The sequence below is a fragment of the Leucopleurus acutus genome, assembly GCF_964270905.1.
Source record: "Leucopleurus acutus genome assembly, contig: HAP1_SCAFFOLD_176, whole genome shotgun sequence".
Lineage (NCBI taxonomy): Eukaryota > Metazoa > Chordata > Mammalia > Artiodactyla > Delphinidae > Leucopleurus > Leucopleurus acutus.
Window position 1 is genome coordinate 70,588 of NW_028139142.1, and position 27,064 is coordinate 97,651.

Genomic DNA, 27,064 nt, shown 5'->3' on the forward strand with positions numbered 1-27,064 from the left:
ATGCACTCTGGCTGAAGATATAAATATCTTGCAAGCCCAGCGTCACTTTCCTCCTTCTCTGGTAACAAATCACACTTTCTGTTATGACAATGGCTCTAGTTATCGGCCCAGGAATAAACACTTGACTCAGGAAGAGCCAATTAAAGCCCTCCTTTAGAGTTGATCGAGAGCTTTAAGGTTAGAGTATTTCAATCTTATGAAATTTTTGTAAAACAAAATTATTTCAAAATCTACTAATTATTCTTTAAGTTCTAGAAACTGCATTCTGTGACTAAGAGGACAATTTATTTGCCGTCGTTTCTGCTCTGCCCACTTTATGTTTCTGGTATTGTGAGATAAAGGCAGTGGGGAATGGCAAACCAATTCTGATTCATTCAACACATGAGTGCTTCTTAGGTACAAAACACCATTCTGAACATTGTCCGAGGTAAAAAGATAAATAATACCTAGCCCCTTATAATACCTAGCCCCTTACCCTCAAGGATCTTCCAGCTTAGCAAGGGAAATAAAACATGCACACAGATGACTGCAACAAAAAGAAGATAATGATTGCTGCCAGATGTTTGGGGAGAATGAGTAGAGCAAAGAGAGAACACAGAATAAGGCAACATTCAACAGTCAGCCAAGAACTATTTGTTGAGCAGTTGCAAGCTGTGACCTGGAAATGGAAGAGGAGAGCATAAATCTTCACATGGGCAGGTGAAAAATCAAGTGTTATTACTTGTAACACAGCTCTTCAAATATATTTTTTGGCACCAAGTGCCTACTAAATAGCCTTAAATTAAAAACTAAATAAGGATACAGTCTCTATCAAATATAGCCTGAGGTACTGATGCCTAAATACTAGGATCACAGTATTTGTGTTCCCAAGGATGCCTTTCTATTGCTTTGCTTTTTTCCCCTTTCCAAATTGCTTTTTTCCCCTTTCCAAAAAAGCAAAGCAATAGAAAGGCATCCTTGGGAACGCAAATTAGCTAATGCTGCCTTAACAGGATATCTATTGCACTTGTTCCAGCCTTTTTGATCCAATGTATTGAATAGCAGAATAGGTGAGTTACAAGAGGATATTTTGACTTCAAACAACAGAAATAAAATACTATATAATTGAAAAAAAAAACCAGAGGCAATCTTTCAGGCACATGTGGATCCAGGAGTGCACATGTTTTAACCAGGTCCCTTTCTCTCTTCCCCACCCCTTCTTCTCTCTGCCTTTTCTCCTCTCTGGTATCTCTCATTATGGGATTCAAATATTTCCCTGTTTATGTGGGAGCTTCTGGCACAGCTGCAGGCTTATACTCTCGCAGCTCCAGGGCTGCCTGGAAGGGGCGGGCGCATCACAGCATAAGGTTGCACAAGGTGTGCACTTATATAGCAGGGCATCACATCTATGAGTGATGGATGATCACATTGTATGCAGGGGTAGCTTCGCATAGTGTTTTTGTTTGTTTGTTTGTTTGTTTGTTTTTTGCGGTACGCGGGCCTCTCACCGCTGCGGCCTCCCCCGCTGCGGAGCACAGGCTCCGGACGCGCAGGCCCAGCGGCCATGGCCCACGGGGCCAGCCGCTCCGCGGCACGTGGGATCCTCCCGGACCGGGGCACGAACCCGCGTCCCCTGCATCAGCAGGCAGACTCCCAACCACTGCACCACCAGGGAAGCCCTTCGCATAGTTTTTACATCACTTTTCTTGAAGATGGCAGTAAAATGGTATGTTTTTACAAAATCAAATAGTGTAACATTGTCCAAAAGATATACATAAAGCATTTAGAGGAAGGAGGCTCCTTTTTCTTTTAACTCCGGCACGGATTGTCTATTGGACAGTGGTAACCCTATGTCATCACCCTCGTTACTCCAGCAGAAGTCCAGGGATTAGCCCTGCATAACTCTTGTTAGCCTCTATTCCCTTCCTTGAACACTGTAGCCAGAAGGTTTTTTTCCTCCTCAAACCTTAAGTATTGAAACCTGGAGGAGGGGCATGTCTGAAAAGAAAATGATGGACTGGACTCTCCCTAGAAGGACGGTAAATGGGTGGTCAACAAGAAAAAAAAATATCCTCTGTACCAGGAAGTGTTTGAAGTGTTGTTTGGGTATCAAAAAACGGGTGCCCTACACATAAAGCAACAAAGGATATTGGTCTAAAAAGAACACCATGGCCAAAGGTGCATGGCCTATTTCAACAGAGGATTTGAAAGTTAAAAGTTAACCTGTAAAACATTCAATTCAATTTCATCATTTTACAGATGGGCAAAGTAAAACTCAGGCACAGGAACAGAAGTGCCAAGGTCATACAGGTGGTTGGTGGAAGAGACAACCAACTTCCCAACTTCTGACTTTTTAGGTGTGTGTGTGTGTGTGTGTGTTGTTTTATTTATGTGCAAGGACATTTTTCTTTAGTACACTAACATTACAACAGAAAGTATAGTCTTGTTTTGGTTTTCTCTGCGCCCTCAATTCTGTATAAGACAGTTTCGCTGCACTCCAACAGAAAGGCTCAGCAAGAGTAGAGACCACCATAAGCAGTACACGTGGGCACCAAGGGCAGATACATTGCCCTTCCTTGTGTAGGAACTAGGGCCACTTGTTGCTTTACTGGGCCAAGTTTGGGCTGGACCTGCAGGATGGGACACCTTTGAAAAACAGCTTCCTAACTGCACTACAACCTGCTCTGGCATCCTGATTCCATTCCCCAAACCCCCCAAATCTTCAGGCAGAAAAAAAAAAAAAAGAATGGATCACTGGATCGATGGGGAGATTTCTGCTCCTCCTACTGTCACCTCTTTCTTGCTATTTCCTGCCCGAGGAAACCTGACATCAGCCCAAAAGCATCTCTGGAAATGGGTAGGAGGGAGCCTTACACCTGTCAGCGCCAGAGAAGAAAGTGCGCTCTGCAGAGTTCTCAGTTGTTCCATCTCTTGCGATGAAAGGAAGAAAAGGAGCGAATCCGCCACAGATTTACTGGAGACCAGGGTTACTTCATCCGGCTCCGGCCACAGTAACCCCTGAAGACCAAAGATGCATTTCCATTCCCAGCATTTCTTGTTGGCGTCTTTCCCTACAGGCTAGCCCAGTGCCTGGCCCCGGAGAAGTCTCTGCGTAAAGGTTCTTTAGATCATAAATCAGGCTCCTGTGTGTTTTTCTTAGGAAAAACTGGCACAGACGAATTAGCAGTAGAGACTGGGCTCTCCCTACTACCCTGCATGCTTGGCGGCATCACTTTCGACTACCTCGCATTCTCCCGGCGCTGACAGCCCCGGCTCCGGACCTCAGGGTTGGAAGCAGTCAGCCCCAGCTAGAACCGCCCTGTCCGGGGCTGATGCCACCCTGTGCCTAGAATGTGCGTGTGGGTGCAGGCGGGCGAGCGAGCGGCTTCTACAGTGAGACCGAAGCAGGAGCTCAGCCTTCGCCTGCGACCTGCAATCCCCAGATTCCCTGGGGATCTCGAAACTCCCAATCGGAGGTACTCCCCCCGCCCCACAGCCGCCCACCCATTCCCTCCCCCCTTACCTCAGCACGCAGCCCCTCCCTGCGTGATGTTGCAAAACCGTGGGGAGGGTGGGCGCTGGGAAGGGTGGGGAGAGCCTGAGAGCGAGCGAGGGTGGGAGGGAGTGGGCGGAGGAGGAGAGGGAGCCGAACGCGCATTTAAAGCGATAGCCATCCTCGCTCTCTCCCCAGTGCTGGGCTGTTGGAGAGCTCGAGCTGCAAGCCACCGAGCGCGAGCTCGAGCGCGGCGCGCTGGCCGGGGAACCCGAGAGCGCACGGCGCCCCAAGCTGGCAGGCGCCGCGGGACCCCCCATCCTCGCCGGCTGCCCTTCCCCGGGCGCCCCTACCCTCCTCGCCCGCAGGAGACCCTGGGCTTCACCGGAGGAGCTCACCCCAAGGGGCCAGGACTCCGGCGGGCCCGCCACCGTCCCCTCCAGTGCCGCCGCCACCGCCGCAGCCGCGGGAGCAGCATGGTCCAGCTGGGGAAGCTGCTCCGCGCCCTGACTTTGATGAAGTTTCCCTGCTGCGTGCTGGAGGTGCTTCTGTGCGCGCTGGCGGCGGCGGCGCGCGGCCAGGAGATGTACGCCTCGCACTCCATTCGGATCGAGGGGGACGTCACCCTCGGGGGGCTGTTGCCGGTGCACGCGAAGGGTCCCAGCGGAGTGCCCTGCGGCGACATCAAGAGGGAGAACGGGATCCACAGGCTGGAAGCGATGCTCTACGCCCTGGACCAGATCAACAGCGATCCCAACCTGCTGCCCAACGTGACGCTGGGAGCGCGGATCCTGGACACTTGTTCCAGGGACACTTATGCGCTCGAACAGTCGCTCACTTTCGTCCAGGCGCTCATCCAGAAGGACACCTCCGAAGTGCGCTGCACCAACGGCGAGCCTCCGGTTTTCGTCAAGCCCGAGAAAGTAGTTGGAGTGATTGGGGCTTCGGGGAGTTTGGTCTCCACCGTGGTAGCCAACATCCTGAGGCTTTTCCAGGTAGGGGGGCGCTCCCTCCGGGGCAGAGCGCGCCGTAGCTCCCCGCGCTCTTTATCCTGAAGGCTGGCTTGGACTCCAGGGGTGCGGGGTCTGGTCAGCCTTCGCTCATTTCCACCCTGGAGATCCTGCCGAATCCCTCCCACCTCACCCGAGGAGGTACTTTCCCTGCTTGATTCATTTCCCTTCCATCTCTCCCCTGTCCGCGCTCCGCTCCATCCGGCTTGACATTCTGGATTTATGGCCCCATTGACAAGAAACAGTCTCCGAAAAACAAGGCGATGATTTAAATGGGTTTGCATTCGAGTGAAATATGGTTCCAAAACAGGCTTGTAAAAGTGCCGGGCTCCTGTGAGAGCCACCTAGGCGCAAGGAATATGAAAGATGAGAAGACGCCTAGAAACTAGGCATTTCTCAACCCCCCAGCTACCCTGCCCCAAGCCGCCCGACAAGCTGCAGCTGCCTTGGAAAATTTCGAGAAGAGCTTAGGGAGGCAGTTCTTAAACCGAAGGCTAGGTCTTCACCTACATTTGGACGTGAATTGCCCATTTCGCTCGGGTTGGATTTCCCGACCTGTAACCTGTCTCTGCGAGGGCATGGGGCGGAAGGCGTGGGGACTGTCCTCAAGCGGGGAGAAGCCACCGGCAGACGTGCCCCCAGGTGATTTGCTCTGGGCAGTTGTTTGCACCGTCTAAACTGCCTTTGCGATCCGGCCACTGGCAGGAGCCGGGCGATCAGCTTTCTACTCCTGCCAGCTCAGAGCCCGGAGGTGAGCTCATGCTAACTGCGAAACACAATCGCTTTCTCTGCACCCACCCTGTGCCCATCCTTTCCCACGACCTCCCTAACGCAGCCCCCAACCCCAGTCCTGGGTTTTGAGGACGATTCTCAGAGCCAGACAAGAAGGCGCCTGGAGGGAGGCAGTAGGGTGCGCCGAGCAAGGCCGGGCGGTCCTCTAGCTCCGGGTGCAGGCGGGCAACGGCGGAAGATGCGAGGACGGCGGATCGGGCCAGCTGCGCCGTGGGCGGTGCTGCAGTGCTCTCTCACCGCCTGCTCCCGCAGCCTCGGCCCCACAGCTCCTGTGCCGCCCTGGGTATAGATGGATGGCTTCTGGATGAAGAAATTGAGTTTCAGGGTCTGCGTGACTATGGGTTCTCTTGTTTCTCTGTCTTTCTTCCTGTGTGTCTCTCTCCTTGTGTCTCTTTCTCCCTGCTGTTTTTTTTTTTTTTTTGTCTCTCTGTTTTTATGTTCTCCCTTTCAATTTCTGCCTGTCTTTTCCTTCTCTACCCCTATATCCAAGTTTTTTGTTCATCTCTGTCTTGAAGTGATCCTTTCCTAATGCACAGCTCTCTCCCTGCCTGGTAGGACCCAAGCTCAGTTAGTCCCTTCTCCAGATGTTCTGGCTGACCCTTATGCTCCCCGTAGCTAAAAAGTTGGCTCCCTCTCAAGTGCCTTTCCTGAAGCATGTTGGGTTTCTGGAGGGGACTCCTTGTGATTCAAGCTGTCACTACATCAGCACCCAGGAGTATGAAGTTTGTGTTTGTGCCAGAAGGAGGGGTGCCTGTCTAAAGCTGCAGCCTGGTATGGACCCTCTGAGCCTCTGAGCATCTCTAGCACCTCTTGAGTATGCCACCATGGAGATCTCTAGATGTTTGCAAGGCCAAAAGTGCTTCTGGGCAGCCTTCACTTTGAGGTAATGCTTTCAGGAAGAGCCTGGGTTGTTGTAAGCAAAACCCAGAAGCACTTCCTTTACCTCTGAGCTTAAACTAGAGAACCTGAGGAGGCAGCGCTGCAGGGAGGATGAGGCCAGAGGTCACCTGAGAACCACAGGGGCAACTCACAGTATTTTTACTGGAGCTCTGGGGGTTGAAGACACATTTGCTGTTTGACATTTTTAAAATTATTTTGGTGCCTTCACTTGGAGCTTGGGCAGTACTGCAGAGGGGCCTGCCTGTTGAAAAAAGAGTGAAATCTTAGTCAAGAGAGAGCTTGCCGACTAGGCTGAAGGAACGTGTTTGCTGAAAAAGATTCCAGGGGGAGCTGATTCCTTCTCTGGTGTGTGGATCTGAGGCACTTGCAAGAAAAGAGAACGCTTGCCTTATGCTTAGTTCCCCCGTTCCCTGCGCTGGGAAGGAAAGGAACTGAATGCCAACATTAGCAGTGTGGGTTGGGACCAAAACCATTCAGAGAAAACACTGTCATTTTCCTCTAATTTGCAAATTGCAGCTATTCATGTTGGATTGAACAGCTGAGGGAAAAGAGCCCCCAGTTTTCACCTGCATTTATTGAGAACAGGCTGGTAGTAGGAGGGATGCACCAACTTGTAGCTTGTGCTGCAAGCTGGATATAAGCTTGGTGTGAGCATCCTGGTTAACCACTGCCCATGTTCAAATATACAGAGATAGATTCCAACAATCTCTTCCCGTAGCCTTATTTTTGCGTGTGATCTTAGAAGCTCCTGGCATGTAAGTCCAGTCCCCAGTTTCCCAGCCTCTGTAAACCTGCAAAATGAATAGAGAGAATAGTGGAACACAGACCCATTGTTCAAAGACACAGTCACTTTAGGGAAAGAAGAAAAGAACGGGTAGGTGAATCTTCTCTGGGATTGCAGGGTTCAGCTCAATGAAGACTGTCCTGTATAAAAGAAACTCCTCTAAATGGTTGAATTCTTAGCTCTCCAGAGATCTGAATTATCTTTTCCCCAGTCCCTGTGGGTTGCTGTGGGGAATGTGCCAAACCTATCATTTGAGATAAAAATTTATGGTGAGGTAAGCTTCTAGGCTGGGGGAAGGAAGACTTAGTGACTGAAATGGGGGATGCTAAGCACTGGGGGGCAAGAAGGAACAAGGAGATAGTAATGGATGTAACAAATGCTGCAGCTGCCAGCAAAGCCTGGATTGAACTTCCTTCCTGAAAATGAGGACCCGGGCAAGAATGACCACTCAGATGTAAACAGTGTCTCTGACTGGGCATTCTCATCTGCCTGCCGGTGGGCCAGAGCTGAGCAAGTCCTTTCTCTCCTCTGTATGCACGCTGAATTGGTTAGTAAGTGACATGTCAGAGGACAGGAATCATATTCAGTGGATCTTTCAAATCCAGGAGTTTGAGGCTAATGAAATTAGTGTGTGGCCAGGGCTCTGCCAACTAGAATTAAGTCACTGCAGCCACCCTGCAATGCATTTTCAGCCTGAAGGGAGCATCAGGGAGGAATTTCGGGAGATTTTTTTCTGAGCCTGTACAAAATAATACTCTCCTAATGCTAAGAAAGATTAAATGTAAATTAATATTGACTACGAGTAACATTTAAAAAATAATCGCCGAGTGGGGGATGGCTTAAAGTGGAGAGATTATATAATATGGTGTCCAAAGAATAAATCTCCCCTGACCACTGTTTCATGGGCTATAAGTAAGATATATTACAATGGAAATTAATGGGAACGTTTTTAGTCAAGGCTTCTCTGCTATTGGCTTGAGAGCAAACACTCTGAGAGTATAAATTACTCTTGCTATGTGCTGACTCTGAATGAACAATATTTCATGTGCAGCGACATGGTCTAAGCTATAGACTTGGAATTGAATGGCATCTGTTTCAATTGTTTTGTTCTCTCAAGAGCAACTAGATAGAAAAAAGTGGTCAATTTGACCCTTGTGGGAGCGTGTTGCAAATCTAAACCTGTGTCCCTCATACCATAAATGAAATACATTTGTAAATTTGTAAGTGTTTTCCTTCTGTTCATTGATGCTTGAGTATAATCTCAAACTTTGGGAGCAACACTTTATACATAAGTACTTGGTTTTCTTCCTTTCTTCTTTCTCTTTCTCCTCTCTCTCTCTGTTTCTCTCTCTTTCTCCATCTTATGTAATTGGATAGAACTGGGCACCTAGGATGATGTGGTGTTACTGTAGTGGGATTTAAAAAAAAAATCAACTCTAACTTACCCTTTTAAAAATTTCATAAATACAGGTGTCGGTGCCATTTAGAATAGTCTCTATAACAATTTCTGTCTCCACATTTACTGTGTTTCAGCAAATTTACCTAACAGATGGTGAGTGGGCAATTTTTAAAGGGGCATTTTTTAAAAGAGCGGAGAGGGAAGGAATTAGAGACAGGCACATACTATATTTGAAGTTACCTCCACGTGTATTTTATGTATGTATACCCATACAATTAAGAAGTCTTTGGATGTTTTATCTTCAAGAATAATTCAGATAATGGATTACTTGAATATCATAAACATTTAGGGTTTAACAGATTTGTTACATATAGACGTTGTATCATGGATTTAAAAGACCATAGCCAGCGGGCAGCGGCGGGCGGAACGACCGACGGGCGGCGCGGGCTGGGCGGCGGGTGCGGGGGTCCGTGCTTCCTCCTGGTGGAGGGCTGGGGTTCGCCGGAGACGCCGGGTTGCTCCGCGTTGCCAGGTTACCGAGCGCGTGCCCCGCGCCCGCTCTTCCGCCCGGGCCGCCCTCGGCGCTGCCTGAGCCGTGGTGCGGGCTGCGCGGGGCGTCGGTTCCGCGGAAGCCTGGGTAGGGCGCTGCGTGTGGGACTCTCGTCGCTCGTGGACGGGGCGCGAGCGCGCGGCGGACGTAGGGCGCCGACCTGGGGCTCCCCGGCGCTCCGGCTCCGCTCAGGGCGCCCGCTCAGGGGCCTCCGGCGCGAGGCCCCCTTTCTGGTCAAGATGGCGGCGCCCAGGCGGGCCGCGCCGAGGTGAGCTGGAGCTGGGCCCGGAGAGCGACGAGTCTGCCACGCCCAGGACTTGGACCCCGGGCTGGTCTCCAGTCTCCCGGGGAGCGGCGGGTGAGTGGACGCGGCCGCGCGTAGGTCCTTCTCGTGGGGTGGTCAGCTCTCCGTGCGTCCGCAGACTTCTTTCCTCTGATAGTCAGATCTGGGGTGGCCCAGGTTGGAGGCGAGGGTGCTTGATTGGGGAAACCTGAGGGGTTTAAGGACTCTGTTGGGATCGTTTCAGACCCCAGCAAGAAGCTGAGCAAGTTTCCTCCTGACTCTCTTCCCGGCTAAGTTTTCTCCCTTCTCTGAAGACGCTAGCTTTTCTGAATCACTTTGTTCCCCGGGGGGATACAGTTGGTGGTTCTGACCGTGGAACGTAGGACCCGGCGCGGGGAAGCCTGAGCTGGTTCTAGTTACTTTGTTTGCAAAGCACTTGTCTTGTCTTTGGAATCTTTGTGTATGTAACCAACGTTGGGAAGAGCCAGCGTTTTCTCCTCCACAGCACTGCGAGGGGTAACTTTATACGTAAGAAACAAGTGGGCGTTCACATCCATCTCTTTTCCAACCACTGAGCCTTGGTTGTGTTTCCTTTCTTTAAGTTTGTCTCGTTTTGAAGTGATAACAAAAACAAACAAAAAAGACCATAGCCAATTACACAAAGTATACTCTAGTCTCAGGCCTGCCATTAATTAGCTATGTTACCTTAAGTCGTTTAATTTTTCTAGGCCTCATTTTTCTCATGTGATGTTTTTTCTTTGAAAAAGTATAGTTTCTAGAAGTCTCTAATCTCTGTGTCATAGTTCAGCTTGGAGAAAACCTGTTCTTATCCAAACTCCATGACATTGTATTTCCAGCTCCAACTTTGGACTTTGAGTGAGTTGGGGGCAACTTTTTAAGGATATTTTCACACAGCTTTTTTAGTTAATATCAGTCTAGCTGACTTGTCATACTCAGACTTTCTCCCATATTCTTTTACCAGTGTGTTCCTTAGTCATATATATGAAGACTGTTGTGGGAAAAATGACCTCCTGGGTCAGCTTACTGCATGGTCATCGACACAGGGCAGGGAGTAAGATTCTGTGGATTTTACAGAAGCAGATACAGGTTTCATTATCCATGTCCTCTCCCCTTTCATCTTACAAAAACAGCAGGCTTTTCTTGGAGAACTGCCAGATAATGCCATCCTGCCTCCTCACGGCCCCCCGCCCCGGGATGAGTCTCCAGGGACTGAACTCCAGTAAAGCAGGTGATTGGCTCATGGGTAGGCATCTGACCTCGGCTAAGTCTATCAGATTCCTCCCCAGGACTTTTCTCTCAGAGAAAAATGGAAGAATTGTCTTTTCTCTCTGGAATTTCTAAGCTGGGGAGATACGACTCTGGGACTCCCAGTTACCACCCAGCACAAGAAGAGACTTTCTGTAAAATAAAGTCTTGCAGAGGTAAGCAGGGCTGAGCGATGGAGAGAGAGCTGGAACCCTGCTGATACTCTGGAACTTCCAGATCCAACTGTATCTGAATATGGCTGCATCCCTGAATTTCTAGTACTTGTTTGTTGAGGTGGTTGTTGTTGTTTGGTTTTTGTTTTTAAATTTCCTTTGACTATTTTGAATTTGTTTTCAGCTATGTGCATTTGAAAGCATCATAGCTAAAAGAGCTAATTTCCTACATTAATGTCAGGTTTGCTGAGTGGCATTCCTTAAGTGAAAAATAATATCCGCTATTTTCTTTAAATAAAATCCTTCTAGCTCAGGTTTGAGATATTCAAAACTCTGCCTCCTACCCCCCTCTTTTCCAACATTTACTATATCACCTTGAAGCATTTGTGACCACATCTTTCCCATCTAGACGCAGTTGAGAGAGAGAGCAAAGACTTCTGATATAAACTGCAACCTATACGCCTCCTACCTGGAAGCTTTAGAACATACTTGATTCTTGTTATTAAAGCAAATCTTTTGTTGTTGTCTCCAGGGCACAGAAGCATTTTCATGGCATAATGGAGTACAAAGTACATTAAGCCTAACTCTACTTCTCACCCTCTTTTACTTTAAATAGGCAGAAAAGAACAATCTCAAACACATTTTCCCAACAAATAAAATACATATACGATTATGTTTAGAAGACGTTTATGCAACATATAGTTAGACTGATTAATTAATGGACCTTTCGCCAGTTGGCACAGTAAATATGTATGTTCAATGTGCTTAATTAAAAAGAAGACAATAACATATTTTTACAGGTTAATTATCGGAGAAGAGTATTGTGCCAGCACACTTGATGCTACAGTATTTCATGTTTGACAGGTAATCTTCTTTCAATTATATTTACTGCTAAATGTTTCTTGGATCAAGCTATTAAATTATAAGGTCAAAAGTAAAATGGTATGAAATTACAATGATAAAGGGACACATATCCCACTTTATGAGAATAGAAGTTCTAATTTCTTTTCAGTACTACTAGTAGTGACCACAGTACTAATTTGAGCCCTTACTATGAGCCACTGTGCCCATATACATTTAGTTCTTACAGTAGTTCTGCAAAGGGCATGTAATAATCCACACTGTAAAGCTGAAGAAAGTGCTTCTCATAGCTGAAAGTCACATAGCTGGTGAGTGGCAAAGTCTAGATTCAAACTTAGAGTCGTCTGACAATGCCCAGGTTGTTGACCACTATGTACACTGCTCAATTGTTGCACCAATAAAGAAGTGCTTGAAATAATTATAGATTTGCCTACCCTGAAACTGCAGTGATTTAAAGACATCAAAGTTGCCAGTTGCTTAACCACATCTACTTACAGTAAGAAATTACGTTTTATTTCATTTCTAAAACAAGATTAATTCTGCAGGCCCATAGAAACTTGAGCACACAAATCCTACCTCCAAATGAAAGATGCTTGTTTTCCACTATTCAACAGATGGCCCTGTACAGAGGCAATAAACATATAGTAGAATTTTCATTCAAATAAATGAGAAGAGAGGTTTCTTCTTGTCCTGATTCAGTGCCCATCATTATGGATTATGATGGCTCGTCCCAAACTTTACTTCATTCACTCCACTCTTTCTACAAAACTCCAGTCATGGAATCCATCATTCAGATATATGTGCAAAGCGAAAGGACTGCATTAATACAGTTGCTGAAAGTCAAGTTGATAGAGCACAGGAAATACATCCTAATAAATGCAACATTAATGTTTGTGTGGGCCTTGGAGTGAGGGGTAGAAGAATTTTCAGTTTAATGGAATATTTTGCCTCTTGCTATGAAAGTGTGGCTTAATAGTCTTGTAATTGGTCATTTACAGAATCCTCCATCTCTGGGTTTCATGCTTTCTTTACTCTGCAGCTGTTGATTCCTTCTCTTGTTCTGGATGGAAGATAGCAACGAAGCCACTTCAAAGGGCTCAGCCTGCCTTTTTTTTTTTTTTTTTAACATCTTTATTGGGGTATAATTGCTTTACAATGGTGTGTTAGTTTCTGCTTTATAACAAAGTGAATCAGTCATACATAAACATATGTTCCCATATGTCTTCCCTGTTGCGTCTCCCTCCCTCCCACCCTCCCTATCCCACCCCTCCAGGCTGTCACAAAGCACCGAGTCAATATCCCTGTGCCATGCGGCTGCTTCCCACTAGCTATCTACCTTACTACGTTTGTTAGTGTGTATATGCCCATGACTCTCTCTCGCCCTGTCACAGCTCACCCTTCCCCCTCCCCATAACCTCAAGTCCGTTCTCTAGGAGGTCTGCGTCTTTATTCCTGCTTTACCCCTAGGTTCTTCATGACATTTTTTTCTTAAATTCCATATATATGTGTTAGCATACGGTATTTGTCTTTTTCTTTCTGACTTACTTCACTCTGTATGACAGACTCTAGGTCTATCCACCTCATTACAAATAGCTCAATTTCATTTCTTTTTATGGCTGAGTAATATTCCATTGTATATATGTGCCACATCTTCTTTATCCATTCATCCGATGACGGGCACTTAGGTTGTTTCCATATCCGTCAGCCTGCCTTTTTGTGTTATTGTTTAGATGAAGATATTTCCATTTATTAAAGCACACTATTTAAACATTTTTATCATGTTTCAAACTTGACTGTGTTCTGAAGGTATGAGCACAGGCAGACATAATGGGGGATGTTTTCCAGGAGAGAACATAGACCATACCCTTATCAAAGGAATTATCAGAATTTTCATGTATGGATTGAGAATCAAATTCTGGAGTTAGACCTGAATTTAAATTCATACTCACAACTTATTACCAGTCTCATCTTGATCAAACGGTTACCACACTTCTCATCAATTTCCTTATCTTTGAAAGCGGAATAAGAGAAGTATGCCTGGTGGAGTTACACATAAAGCTCATCTGATAGAATATTCATAAGGATTTTGCACAAAATATACATGGAAATATTTTAGCACCGAGTTCAGCATGCAATTCATCTTCAATACATTTAAGAGCTATTATTTTATTATTATTATGCTATCATTAAATATCACTATTACTTAAATGTCATTATTGCTTAAATTACTGTAAAACTACCGCAATAACCCATGATGAATTCCCCTCTTCTGTTTCCTTTGTTTAAATGGAAAATATGTATATAAATCTAGACAGAGAACACTTTAGTGATCCTATTCAGTGGAGTGAGAATTTCCATGGCACTGATTAAAACAAATCCTGAATTGCATGGACTTAAGATAGCAGAGAGGGGCTTCCCTGGTGGCGCAGTGGTTGAGAGCTCGTGACCCGATCCGGGAAGATCCCACATGCTGCGGAGCGGCTGGGCCTGTGAGCCATGGCTGCTGAGCCTGCGCGTCCGGAGCCTGTGCGCCGCAACGGGAGAGGCTGCAACAGTGAGAGGCCCGCGTACCGCAAAGAAGAAAAAAACGATAGCAGAGAGGCTAAGAGATTTGAAGTTAGACATCCCCAAGTGTGAATTCTACTGTGACCCTCTTCTAGCTCTAGAACCTTGAGGAAGTTACTTAAACTTTCTGAGCTTTACTACTAGTTTCCTCATCTGTATCTTTTTCAGGACTATTTATCAAGGATCTTCCTGTTCTCTATGCTTGGACGTATCAATGAATAAATTAGACAAGAGCCTTTGCCTGCGTGCTCCTTCTTGTGTGCTTTCTCCCTCCTTACACTCTCGTGTGGAAACGGATGTTATAAATAAATTCTGTGCTTTGTCACAAGTTGATGGGCACTACGGGATAAGGAAAAGGATGTGAAGCTCACTGAAGAGGCTTGGGTTGGGAGTGCTGGAGGAGTGTACAGGTAGGTTCTGATTTTAAATAGGGTAGTCAGGGTGGATTTTATAAGTTGACATTTGAGCAAAGACTTGAAGTGAGGGAGTTGTCAGAATGTATGATGGGGAGACCACTCCCTGGGAGCAAGAATAACCAGTCCCAAAACTCTAAGGCAGAAATATGCCGGGCAGCTTGGAGGAATATCAAGGAGGCCACCCTGGCTGACTTAGTCAGTGGGGAGGAAGAGACAGCAGGACGGCTGGAGGTCGGATATGTGATGGGATGGATTGGGTAAGTCCTGGGAGGCCATCACATGCATTGTGTCTTTTACTCTAAATGTAGGCAGCCAGGGGCAGGATTTTAGCCGAGGTGTGGCATGAACTGTCTCTTGTTTGAAAAGCATAACTCTATCTGTGGCCTTGAGGATGTGGGGAGAGAGTGGAGTCAGGGAGAATCTCGGGAGGCGACTACAGGATCCTCGAGGTCTATGTTGGTGGCCTGCACCAGGCTGCTAGCGGCTGGTAATTCTCAGAAGTGGCACATTGCGAAGGTTGTGACAGCATTTCGTGGTAGATTGAATGCAAGAATGGAAAGGAAGAGGGGGTCAAGGGTGAATTTGAGATTTAGGGCCTGGGGAACTGGAAAGGTGTGGTTACTGTCACCTAAGATGGAAAAAGTTTGGGGTAGAGCATGTTTGGGGCATTAAAGACCAGTTTTGGAGGTATAAGATTTGAGTTGTTTTCGTGACGTCCAAGTAGAGATGCTGAGTACACAGTTGGATACACAAGTCTGCAGTTCTGAAGAAAGGTCTAAACTAGAGATACACTTTAATACAATGGAGATATTAAGAATAATTACACGGAAGCGCTATTTTAAAGATAAAATGAAGTAATGCAATTAGCACTCTGTCTTCTCAAAACATTTAATAACTGTTAGCTAAAATAATTACCTGAAATGAAAAAATACCTATAGTTTGTTTTGTTGTTTGCAGTAAAAGTGAAGAAAATGTCACAATTATTTTAATAGTATTTGTGACAGTAGTTTTAGTTAAGACACCATGACTACAAACATTTACAATAAACCTTTCAGTCTCCTACTTTTCACTCTGATAGGGTACTTGGAACCATATTTTGTAAGGTTTAAGTTAGTTGTCATAGGGTACCTCTTTAATTAGAAGTAATTCTGAACTGTCTAGTTCCATGCAGTTTTATATACATATATGTATAATTATTATTTTATGATTTATCAAACTCAGTTGAAAATTTGCATCACTGATATACATTAGAATTTAAGCATTTGCCCAGGTATTCAAGGAAAAAAATGTACTTGTCTTGTAATTTCCATAGGGGTACTTACTTTCACATCTTCCCTTCACTTTGCAATCGAAAACATGGCAGGGGAAATATTACCTTACTGGTCTTTGAGTTCCCCTTAGCTATCTGCAAGTCCTTAAACAGCCTTTGTGGCTTAACCAAAATTCTCTTCCATCTTCATTCTGCTAACAGATATTGGTCTAAGCATGTACTTATACTAAAAAATGCATGACCACGTTGTCTCTACACATCTATAATTTTATGTTAACACTATCATTATGTAAGCTATACTTTAATTGTAATTATAACAGATTTTATGTCAACACACATCCATTTCTAGTGTTCATCTGGTGTTCAAGGGGAGAGCAGCATGTCGTAAATTTTATCAAAATATAACATCTGAAGAATAGAACAGAGGGTAATTGTGTAATTCTGTATTCACTCTAATTAAGTTCAGTGGAGTTGGCATAATAGAATTAAGATGAAAAAAAAAAAAGACATTGAGGTACCATGGCTCCCTCTCCTAACACACCCTTTTCGTATCTGAGAGCAGAGACTCAGCACCTTTCTGTACAGAAATGGAGACAGGAAGAGGCCAGAGGATGAATGACAGGCACGAATGAGGTGGAACTTTGAAGAGCAACATGGAAATGAAATACTTCTTTTGTATTTGGTAGGTGGGGAAAATGTACCAGCGTGTATGCCTACTGGGACCACGTTTTCCAGAACAGTTAAGCCCAGTGTCAACTATGCTGTCCCACCTTCCTCGTAAGTAGGAACATACTGTTACTTGAATCTTTGCTTCCTGTTTCTTGATACCTGGTTGAGAAGATTATCACAGGAACTGCATCTTGTTAGCAAATACACTGTTTTGAAATGATTGACACTCACTGAAGAGTGGCAACTCCAAGCTTGCTCTCTCTTGATCTTGGACTATTTAAGTCTGGAGTGCAGGAGTGGGTTATGGGGAAAGACCATTGGAATTCTTATGTCTTCAGCATAATGGTTATAGCATAATGGTTAGGAGTGTAGGTGCTGGTTCAAATCTCTGCTTTCCACTTGCTGCCTATAAAATGATGTTAATAATATTTCATCCCCATAGACTTGTTTTCAATGTTAAAACGAAGTCACTTACACCAAGCACTTAATACAATGCCTAGAGCATAGTAAAGTCTACTATTATTACTATTACTACTACTATTATTATTATTACTATCACGATGCCAGGTGCTATTTTTCCTATGCCTTATTCCATTATCTTCTGCCCTGTCTCCCCATTTCTGTCTTGTTTCTGTACAAGGGTAGGTTTGTCACAGAGCATTTTCTTTCCCTAGTGTCTGACTCTTAGTCATCAAGGTGACTGGTCCACGACCCGGCGTTCATTGCTGCTCGTTGAAGCAACCCATTTTGAGAAGGGGAGTTGGATATTGATGCCAAGTTGGGTCAAGGAGAGAGAATTTTCTCTCTTCTGCACTCAGAGAGCTAAGTGAAATATTCAGGCCTCAGAAGGAGCATCAGGCAAAGGGCAACATGCTTAATTTCATACCTTAGTGATTAAGAACAAGTCAGACAGGCTGGATTTGAACTCATTTCCGTCATGTACTGACAACGGGATCTTAGATGCTTTTGTAACCCGTCTGAGGCTCAGTCAACATCTGAAAGAGACGAATAACATTATCAGGACCTAGCGTATAGCCTCGTTGTAATAAGTGAGTAAATCCTTTTAAAATGTTCAGCACGTTGTTTGGCATATAAACACTTAATAAAATTTAGCTTCTTTGACTACTACCGCTGCTAATATTATTAAGTAGCTGAGCAGATCCGAGGCCCATTTTTTTCTTAGATTGCACATAATCATTTGGACAACAAGCTCACATTGATCAACCGTTGCTTATATATAAACCCCCATGAACCCAAAGGTGCTTTAACTCTCTCCCAGTCAGAGCCTGTTCTGGGGGCAGAAGCAACACCGGCACTACCCCTGTCATCTTTGCCTTTATTGTCCCTACACTCGCCTGCTGTACTGAGCACTTTCTGTTTGCCAGGCACCAAATTTAGCCCTGCGTATGCACTATAGCATATAGCTCTCACACTCAGGTGGGAGACATTATCATCATCCCCAACTTTCAGATAAAGACGCCGAGGTGCTGGAAAGGTAAGAAACTTGACCCACAGCAAGAGATGGAGCCGGAGTATTCAAACCCTTCTCTCTGACCTCAAGAACCCTTAAATATTAGCATACTACTACATCCTGGTAAGAAAATCTGCTTCCAGCCACTCTGGTGAGAGTAGAAGTGATTCTCAGTCCCCACATTCCTCTATTGCCCATGCCACCCTAGCCTCAGGACTGGGGGGAAAGGAAGTGATCTCTTCAAAGAGCAGCCAAAGGGAACCTACTCCCTTCTGCCTTTTCGTAATCAACTAACCAATATTTTATTTCCTTCTTAAGAGTCCGCACATGTTCCTTTTGGTACTTAGCTTGGCCTTTTAGGATTCTGACATTCTGTACGTGACTCATCCACTGTATTTCACGTTAATTTATTGAGGTCAAGTATAGGGTCTTACTCATCCTGAAGTCCAGTTATCCCCTGTCGCATCTAACTCCGTTCTTTTCTTCTCGTAGGACATCTGCAGATATTTATTTGAATTTTGTTGAATTGTTCTCATCAATAGTACATTAAAAGTTATACAGAAAGTGCTTTCTTATAAGGAAAACCATCTAAATAGATTTCTAGCTCTTTACTTTTTATAGCACTGTTGTAGAGATTATAGATCTCCAGGTAATATTTTTTAGATGGAGTTCTTCATATCGTCTTATTTTTACATATAACGATAAATCTGAATTTTCTCTATCAAACCTCCGAGACTTCACTGGCTTGTAACTTAGCTTGTTGATTATGTGTTGTTGACTTTTCCATTTACAATGATATTTGATACTGGTAAGGATGGGGCTGGGTGGGAAGGTACATCTTAGGGCCATAAATTGGTTTTGTAGAGAACTAACATAAAGATCTAAAGTCTCATCATATTTCTGCAGAACTCATGAATCATTTTATTATAATTCCATTCATTCAGGGAGTATGAAACCATTTTCAAATTGTTATTCCTAATTTGTTCATCTTCTCTTCCTTAGTCGTAGTGAGAAGAGAGCAGGCTGAATGGAAGAAAGTCATTATGACCACTGGGGCCACTAGGGTAGGCATCAGTCCCAGAGTTTTGTTTTCATCTCTCCGCTATTAATATTGGCTAATGTCTTGAGTGCTTGCTTGGTGCAAATTACTTAGCCGACCATGGCAAATGGATTGTGTCATTTCATCCCCTGATAGTCATACAATTAATGTATGTATTATTATGATATCCCATAATGCATACATGGAACAGAGCCTCAGAAGTAGTTATTTGCTCACGAAAATATGGTAGATGTGGAATTTGGACTCAGGTCTGATAGACTCCTAAGTCACTCCTAGTGATTTTTATCACTAAATTAAAGTTGTATACCTCTGGAGAGTAGATAGTTTCTAAAATCTCCTCAGCTCTAACGTTTTATAATTAAATTTTTGTCTGATGGCAAGCTTAACAGTTAAGATGGGTAGGAAGGAATGCCAGCCTGTTGAATGGAATTTCCCTGAAATAAGCCTGTTTTATGACACCAGTTCACTCATTCATTCACTCAGCATGTATTGAATGTTTGCTCTGTGCAAAGGCATTTTAGGCATCACAGTGGAGTGAGCGCCCCTTCCATAGACTCTCCTGCAGCACTCAGAGAAGTCTTGGACTGGTTTGCCTGTTACGGAATGGGGCTTGGTGATAGAAGCCTGGTTTGTCCTCCACTGATAAAACTAAGACATACTCATATGAGTTTATAGGCATCTTGAAGCCGTGGGATAGTAACACACATGAATCTTACCATTTTTGCCTGGGATTAATGATATAAAGGCTTTGGATTTGGGTATGGAAAATGGGTGCAATTATGGGTGTGTTGGTTCTACATATATATGGACATCACGTGTCATCAGCCTGCAGCTACCTGCCGTTCCTCACTACTCCTTCTTTTCACAAACCAAACAAGTACCATCTTATCTCTCCTGTGGATAAGCTCTTGACAGTGGCACTAGGGCCTCCCTCAATAAGTACATCATGGGCTAAACCAGTGGTTTCTCAGATATGCTCATTGAACAACCCTTAAGGTGGATTGACATTCCACTGCCTAGAATAGAATATGGTTTTCTTTAGAAATCGGGGGGAAAAAATAGGCCACCAGCTGTACTTTCTTTAATTTAAATTGTTTATATATATATATATATATGAACAGTTGTTATATATGTGTATGTATACTCGTTCATGTATATGAATGATTTAAAATTGAAGAGATAGATATATATATACACACACATATATATGTATGTATATTTAAATTTTGGCTTCTGTTAGCAAGTAGTAAATTAAATTATTAGCAGATCCATACTGCAGGGAAATAACCAATCAGATTTCATTCAGTAGCTTGCTTTTTTGTAGATTTATGGTTGTGATTTTATATCTGCAGGTATGTTTGCTGAAGAAAATATTTCTACCACTTTACACAAAATTAAATTCATTTAATACCAATGCGGCATGTCTCAAATGTCTTAATACAGTTTTAATCTTTAATTGCATCAGAAGTATGAAATTAGAAACATACCCCAAAATCATTTGAAGATATAATTACTTTTGTTTCCCTTATACTTTTGAGACTTTTGAAAAATAAGTATTTAGTTGTACTTATCTGTTTCTGTCTCTCTAAGGATAGCAAACACTGAAACACAATTCTTTTTAAAGTCAATATTAAAAATATATTGTCCAAGATGATCAAAACTAAGGAAGTGGCAAAGAAATTCAAAAATTTAAACTTTCAAAGGGTGCTTTTTTTGTGAATGTGTAGTACTTGTTCTTCTGAAGGAATTAATCTTCTTAAAAATTTAATTAACTTATTTTTTATTGAAGTATACTTGGTTTACAGCGTTGTGTTAATTACTGCCGTACAGCAAAGTGACTCTGTTCTACATATGTACATACATTGTTTTTCATATTCTTTTCCATTATGGTTTATCACAGGATATTGAATATAGTTCCCTGTGCTGTATAGTAGGACCTTGTTGTTTAGCCAATCTATATATACCAGTTTGCATCTGCTAATCCCAAACTCCCAGTTCATCCCTCTCCCACCTGCTTCCCCCTTGGCAGCCACCAGTCTATTCTCTATGTCTCTGATTCTGTTTCTGTTTCATAGATAGGTTCATTTGTGTCATATTTTAGATTCCACATATAAGTGGTGTCATGGTATTTGTCTTTCTCTTTCTGGCTTACTTTGCTTAGTATGATAATCTCTAGTTGCATCCATGTTGCTGCTGCAAATGGCATTATTTCATTCTTTTTTTTATGGCTGAGTAGTATTTCATTGTATATATGTACCACATCGTCTTTATCCATTCATCTGTTGATGGACATTTAGGTTGTTTCCATGTCTTGGCTATTGTGAATATTGCTGCTGTGAAGATCAGGGTGAATGTGTCTTTTTGAATTATAGTTTGGTCTGGATATACGCCCAGGAGTGGGATTGCTGGATCATATGGTAGGTCTATTTTTAGTTTTCTGAGGAACCTCCACACTGTTTTCCACAGTGGCTGCACCAACTTACATTCCCACCAACAGTGTTGTAGGAGGGTTCCCTTTTCTCCACACCCTCTCCAGCATATGTTATTTGTAGACTTTTTAATGATGGCCATTCTGACTGGTGTGAGGTGGTACCTCATGGTAGTTTTGATTTGCATTTCTTTAGTAATTGGCAGTGTTGACCATCTTTTCATGTGCCTATTGGCCATCTGTATTTCTTCTTTGGAGAAATGTCTCTTTAAGTCTTCTGCCTCTTTTTTTGATTGGGTTGTTTGCTTTTATTGTCATCAAGTTGTATGAGCTGTTTGTATATTTTGGAAATTAAGCCCTTGCTGGTCGCATCATTTGCAAATATTTTCTCCCATTCTGTAGGTTGTCTTTTCATTTTGTTTATGGTTTCCTTTGCTGTGCAAAAGCTTGTAAGTTTGATTCGGTCCCCTTTGTTTATTTTCATTTTTATTTCTATTGTCTTGGGAGACTGACCTAAGAAAACATTGGTATGATTTATGTCAGAGAATATTTTGCCTGTGTTCTCTTCTAGAAGTTTTATGGTGTCATGTCTTATGTTTAAGTCTTTAAGACGTTTTGAGTTTATTTTCGTGTATGGTGAAAGGATGTGTTCTAACTTCACTGGTTTATATAAGGCTATCCAACTTTACCAACACCACTTGCGGAAGAGCCTGTCTCTTTCCCATTATATATTCTTGCCTCCTTTGTCAAAGATTAGTTGTCAAAGATTAACTGAGGTGTGTGGGTTTATTCCTGGGCTCTGTATTCTGTTCCATTGATCCATCTTTCTGTTTTTGTGCCAATACCATGCTGTTTTGATTACCGTGACTTTGGAGTACTGTCTGAGTCTGGGGTGGCTATGCCTCCAACGTTGTTCTTTTTCTTCAGGATTGCTTTGGCAATTCTGGGTCTTTTATGGTTCTGTATGAATTTTAGGATTATTTGTTCTAATTGCGTGAAAAATGTCATGGATGATTTGATAGGGATCGCATTAAATCTGTAGATTGCTTTGGGTAGTATGAGCATTTTAACAATATTAATTCCTCCAACCCAAGAACATGAGATGTCTTTCCATTTCTTTGAATCATCTTCACTTTCCTTTATTAATGTCTTACAGTTCTCAGCATATAAGTCTTTTGCCTTCTTGGTGAGGTTTATTCCTAAGTATTTTATTTTGGGGGTTGTGATTTTAAAAGGCATTGTTTTTTTTACATTCCCTTTCCGATATTTCATTGTTGGTATAAAGAAATGCAACCAATTTCTGTATGTTAATCTTGTATTCTGCTACCTTGCTGAATTCGTTTATCAGTTGTAGTAGTTTTCATGTAGAGTCTTTAGGGTTTTCTATATATAGTATCGTATCATCTGCATCTAATGACAATTTTACCTCTTCCTGAAGGAATTAATCTTGAAGTTCTACTAAGACTTTTGGGATACCTGTTTTAATGAGCCCCTACTTCCTGCCTGAGATTGCACTATGCACCAGAGATTCTAGAATTAGCATAATAAAACTAATAATGCAAACAACAGCAACAAATCTTCACAAACCTTCCTTGCAAGGAAGTAAAGTCCACTGGAAAAACAGACAAGTGAAACACACATTCAAAATGGCAGTGATTCTCAAACATTTATGTGCTGAAAAATCATGACAAGCATGATAACCAGGGCAATTACTAGAGCCCTTCTCCAGCTGGTCCGGTGTAAGGTCCTGTAACTCTATTTTTGGTGAATGCCTCCAGGAGAGTCTGAGACAGATGTTCTCAGTTGTCGTCGACCTTTAGTGTGCATCAGATTTGCCTGAGAATGTTGTTAAAACACAGATTGCTGGGCTCCAGTGCCAGAGTTCTAACCAGTTCCCAGGTGTGGCTGATATTGCTGGCCCAGGGACCACATTTTGAGAACCACCTTTCAAAACTCTGCAGTATGCGGTTGTGTGTGTTGTGAATGAGACGGGCCCAGAGAACCAAAGGAGGGCAAAGGGACTCTGCCCTAAATTAGTCAAAGGTAACAATAGCAGCTAGAATTGATTGACCCAAGAAAAAATTATAAGAACTTTACCTGCATTTGCTCATTTAATCCTTTCAGTAAGGTACATAGGTGCTACTTAGTGTTCCTCTTTTACAGGGGTGTCCAGAGAAGGTAACTACTTTGCCCACATCCTAAACTGGTAAGTAACAGATTAAGAATTCAAGTCTAGGAAGTCTGATTCCAGAGCCCACACCTCTACCCTTTCTGCATGTAGAGAGGAGTAAAGGGTTGTCAGTGAAGCCTTCCTGGGGGCCCTGGCCTCTGAGTGTAGATAAAAGGATGAGTGGACATAAAGATCATTATTTGTGTGTGGTGGGGGTAGGGGAGGAAGTATGAGGGCTTCCAGAAGAGCCCGCCCTCCCCATACATCTGCTATAAGTAAGTCTGATGATCAGGAGTCCGGAACATGAGTATGACTATGGGATACTGAGAAGGGTTCTAGAACCCTGAGGTTAGAGTTCTGGATCAGTTAGTAGGTAACAGAAAAAGTGAATGAGTGATTTACCTTACTTTCCACGGGTAGCAGGAAGTTTGGAGATAGACCCTCTAGCGTTAGTCCAGCTGCTGAAGGGCATCACCAGGGGACTGGGTTGCTTCGCTCTTCCAGCTTCCACATCTCTAGCATGTCCACATAGCTTCAAAGTGACCCCAGAATCTCCAATAGTGTTCCAACAATTTGGGCAGGAAGAAAGAAAAGGAAAAAAAAAAGAAGTAAGAAAAAAAAGGCAGTGTCTAACTCAGAGAGCAAATATTTTACCACAGATGGTCAACAGACTTGCACTTAGATCTCATCAGCTCGGATTTTAAACTGGCCACCTTAGCCGTAAGGATAATGGGGTCTCCTAAACCAGGGCTCTGATAGTAAGGAATAAGGAGAGAGTGGTACTGCTTAGCAGTGCCTGCTGTCCCAAACAAATATTATCCCCAAACTATTTTTTTTATCCTATATTTTACTTTAAAGAATGGAGGTGAAACATTATGTATCTGTAAATAGCCTTTTAGAAAGGGTACAATTATATAGTTATACAACCCCCTGGAGGGCTCCTTTCTTCTAAAATCTCTTTAAAAACTGTTCAAGGTTAAGGACATTTTTATCTTAATTTAGTAACTTGCAGTCGATTATCTTGGAATGACATCCTCTCTCTGCAGATGTTCTGTCAGGCTTTAGAAAATTCTAGAAGTGGACAGAGAAGTCTTATGGTACATGTATTTGCAATATGCACGTCTTTGAAATGAAATCCATTTAGGGACCAAAAGGCATTTCATGTCTTTGCTATACATTTTCACATATTTGCCTTTCCAGAATTCCTTTGAGCAAATCTGTTCGATGTACCCCATCCGTTTCTCCCATCTGAATTCTTTATTACTAAACATTCTTCAGTATGCTCTCACTCCCCTCTGTCAAAGGCGTTTCTCTGGGTCCTCACCCTTCTCATCTCATATGTGAATGCGTATCTTAAACTGAAGCAACAGTCTGCTATGACTTCTCCATAGCTTGAAGAACCTGTCTTTGTGGGGAAAAAAGTAGACTTACTAACTTAAAAGGTAAAATGCGCGCAATGTTTCTGAGAATTAAAAACTAAGATAAAAACATAAGCAATGGAAAAAACTTACAGTGGATCCTTTTCAAAGACTTTATTTTACAGAGAAGGCAACTGAGGTTTAAAGAAAAAATGCGTTAGTTAAACACTAAATAATAAACCTTAAACCTCAGTGGAGCAACACACGGACAGTTCATTTCTCACTCACTCAGGAGTGTAGTATGGACTTTGGTGGTCTGAGGGTCAGTTTTCTGTTCAGTTATTCAGGGACCCACCACCTTCATCAAGTGGCTCTACGTTTGTCCTAAAGAGGAAAGGAGAGAGGAAGCTGCAAGCTACAATTATCAACTCGTTATCCTTCAGACATAAACTCTTCAGGTCACCTCTGGTCACATTCTTTGGGATAGAACCATACCCAGATGCGAGCGGAGATGGAGAATGTTGCTCCTATCTTGGTCCTAGTGATGCCTCTACAGGCTGGAGGAGCTAATTAAAGTGTAGTCAACAGCTCGTTGTTTCTGCCACAATGAGTGATTAGCCTAAGACTGTGGATTAATTATGTGTGTGTGTCACATATACATATAATACACACAAACATATATATGTGTGTGTATATATACATTTTTTAGCATGAGTTGACACGTGGGGCTTCTGCCGTATCAAAAGAGTACAAACTGCCTCTTGTTGCTTTTTCTTAATTGAAGTTGACTACTACTATCTATTTCCCTTCATTTTGCTACCTCCCCCCCCGCCTTTCAGTATTATATGAAAATTCTGAAAGAAAGAATTTCAAAGTTTCCAGTGCTTTTAAAGGTAATAGAATACTCAGACCTTAACAATTTTCCTGTGTGAAACTTTTGCCAGACTAAAATAGTTAACTTATGAAAAGTAAATTTAGATTGATACAAAAGAGAAAATAAGCTGATTTTTTTTTTTTTACACAAATGCCCTGAGCCAGGGTGGAAAATAAATGGAAAACTGGAGGAATTTAGATCCTTTTGTTGTAAATTTAAATATTTTTAATTGTAAAAATAATACAGGCTCATTGCAGAAACTCCAAAATTGAAAGGATTTAAAGAAAAAAGGAAAAATAACTCAAAATCCCATTTCTGATAAATCATCTCTGTAACATTTTTGAGGGTATCTTTGGAAACTTTTTTGTGACGGGGTGCATATAAATACAATGCAAGTATAAAATACCTTTAATTATTATATCAAACTACAAAACAGTTCTATAACATTTTTATTTAGTAATATAAGTACGGTTACTCATCACCTAATAAAAATCTGCAGCATCATTTTTCATGGTTGAACAGCATTCTATTATTTATTTAACCAGTCCCTACTGTTCAACATTTAGATTATTCCTGTTTTGCTTTGCAAAACAATGAGACAAGCATCCTTGTTCATATGTCTTTGAGCATTTGTTTATTTCCTTAGAATGGACTTCTAGAACTTGAATGGCTGGTTGTCAATTCTGGTACATACTGACATATTGTCTTCCAGAAAGGTTACCGTGCTTTTTATTTCTACCAAGAATTTAACATCCAGTGTGGTTTCTTACACACACTCATCAGTACCAGTATTATCAATATCAATACCAGTATTATCAAGTTTTTTAAAACTTTGTCATTCTAGTCAGTAAAATATGACACCTGAATTATTTTATTTGTATTTCTTTGATTAATAATAGCAAGGTTGAACATATTTGCATATCTTTATTGGCTGTTAATACTTTTTAGTTTGTGACTTTATGACATCCATTTTTCATTGATGTATAACAACCTTTTATATATCAATGTGTTTATTTTGTTGTTTGTTGTAAATGCAATTTTTTTCTCTTCATTTATTAATTTTTATTTTGTGTGTGTTGAACTGCTTTAATACTGTCAAGTCCATTCAAAAACCCTTTAATGAACACAACAAATGTGGAAAATCAGTCATTCTCCTGCATTTTGTAATCAATTTATTTCCTTTTGGGCAGTACGGAAATGTAAGTTCTTATTTCATCTTATGGTTGGAAAGAATCTATTCCCTCGGAAAGGGATTATAGTCTCCATGATGCAGTAATGGGAGATTTTATAGGG

General features: G+C 42.7%; 1 protein-coding gene and 1 long non-coding RNA gene across 3 annotated transcripts in view; both read left to right on the forward strand.

Annotated features, from left to right (window-relative positions):
- LOC309978927 (metabotropic glutamate receptor 7-like) overlaps positions 1–27,064 on the forward strand; it is a gene marked incomplete at its 5' end in the record, with an annotated part of 133,463 nt that overhangs the window by 6,135 nt on the left and 100,264 nt on the right. Inside the window, one exon of the mRNA XM_082865782.1 lies at positions 3,671–4,467. Coding sequence (XP_082721908.1) covers positions 3,671–4,467 — 797 coding nt within the window. The remainder of the gene's footprint in view (positions 1–3,670; positions 4,468–27,064) is intronic.
- Positions 14,406–23,716, forward strand: LOC309978926. Of its 2 annotated transcripts, XR_014327159.1 has the most exons (4): positions 14,406–14,465; positions 16,428–16,518; positions 18,374–18,422; positions 23,533–23,716. It is a non-coding gene; the product is annotated as an uncharacterized lncRNA (long non-coding RNA). The 2 variants fall into 2 exon arrangements; XR_014327160.1 differs by lacking the exon at positions 23,533–23,716 and having other exon boundaries at positions 18,374–18,609.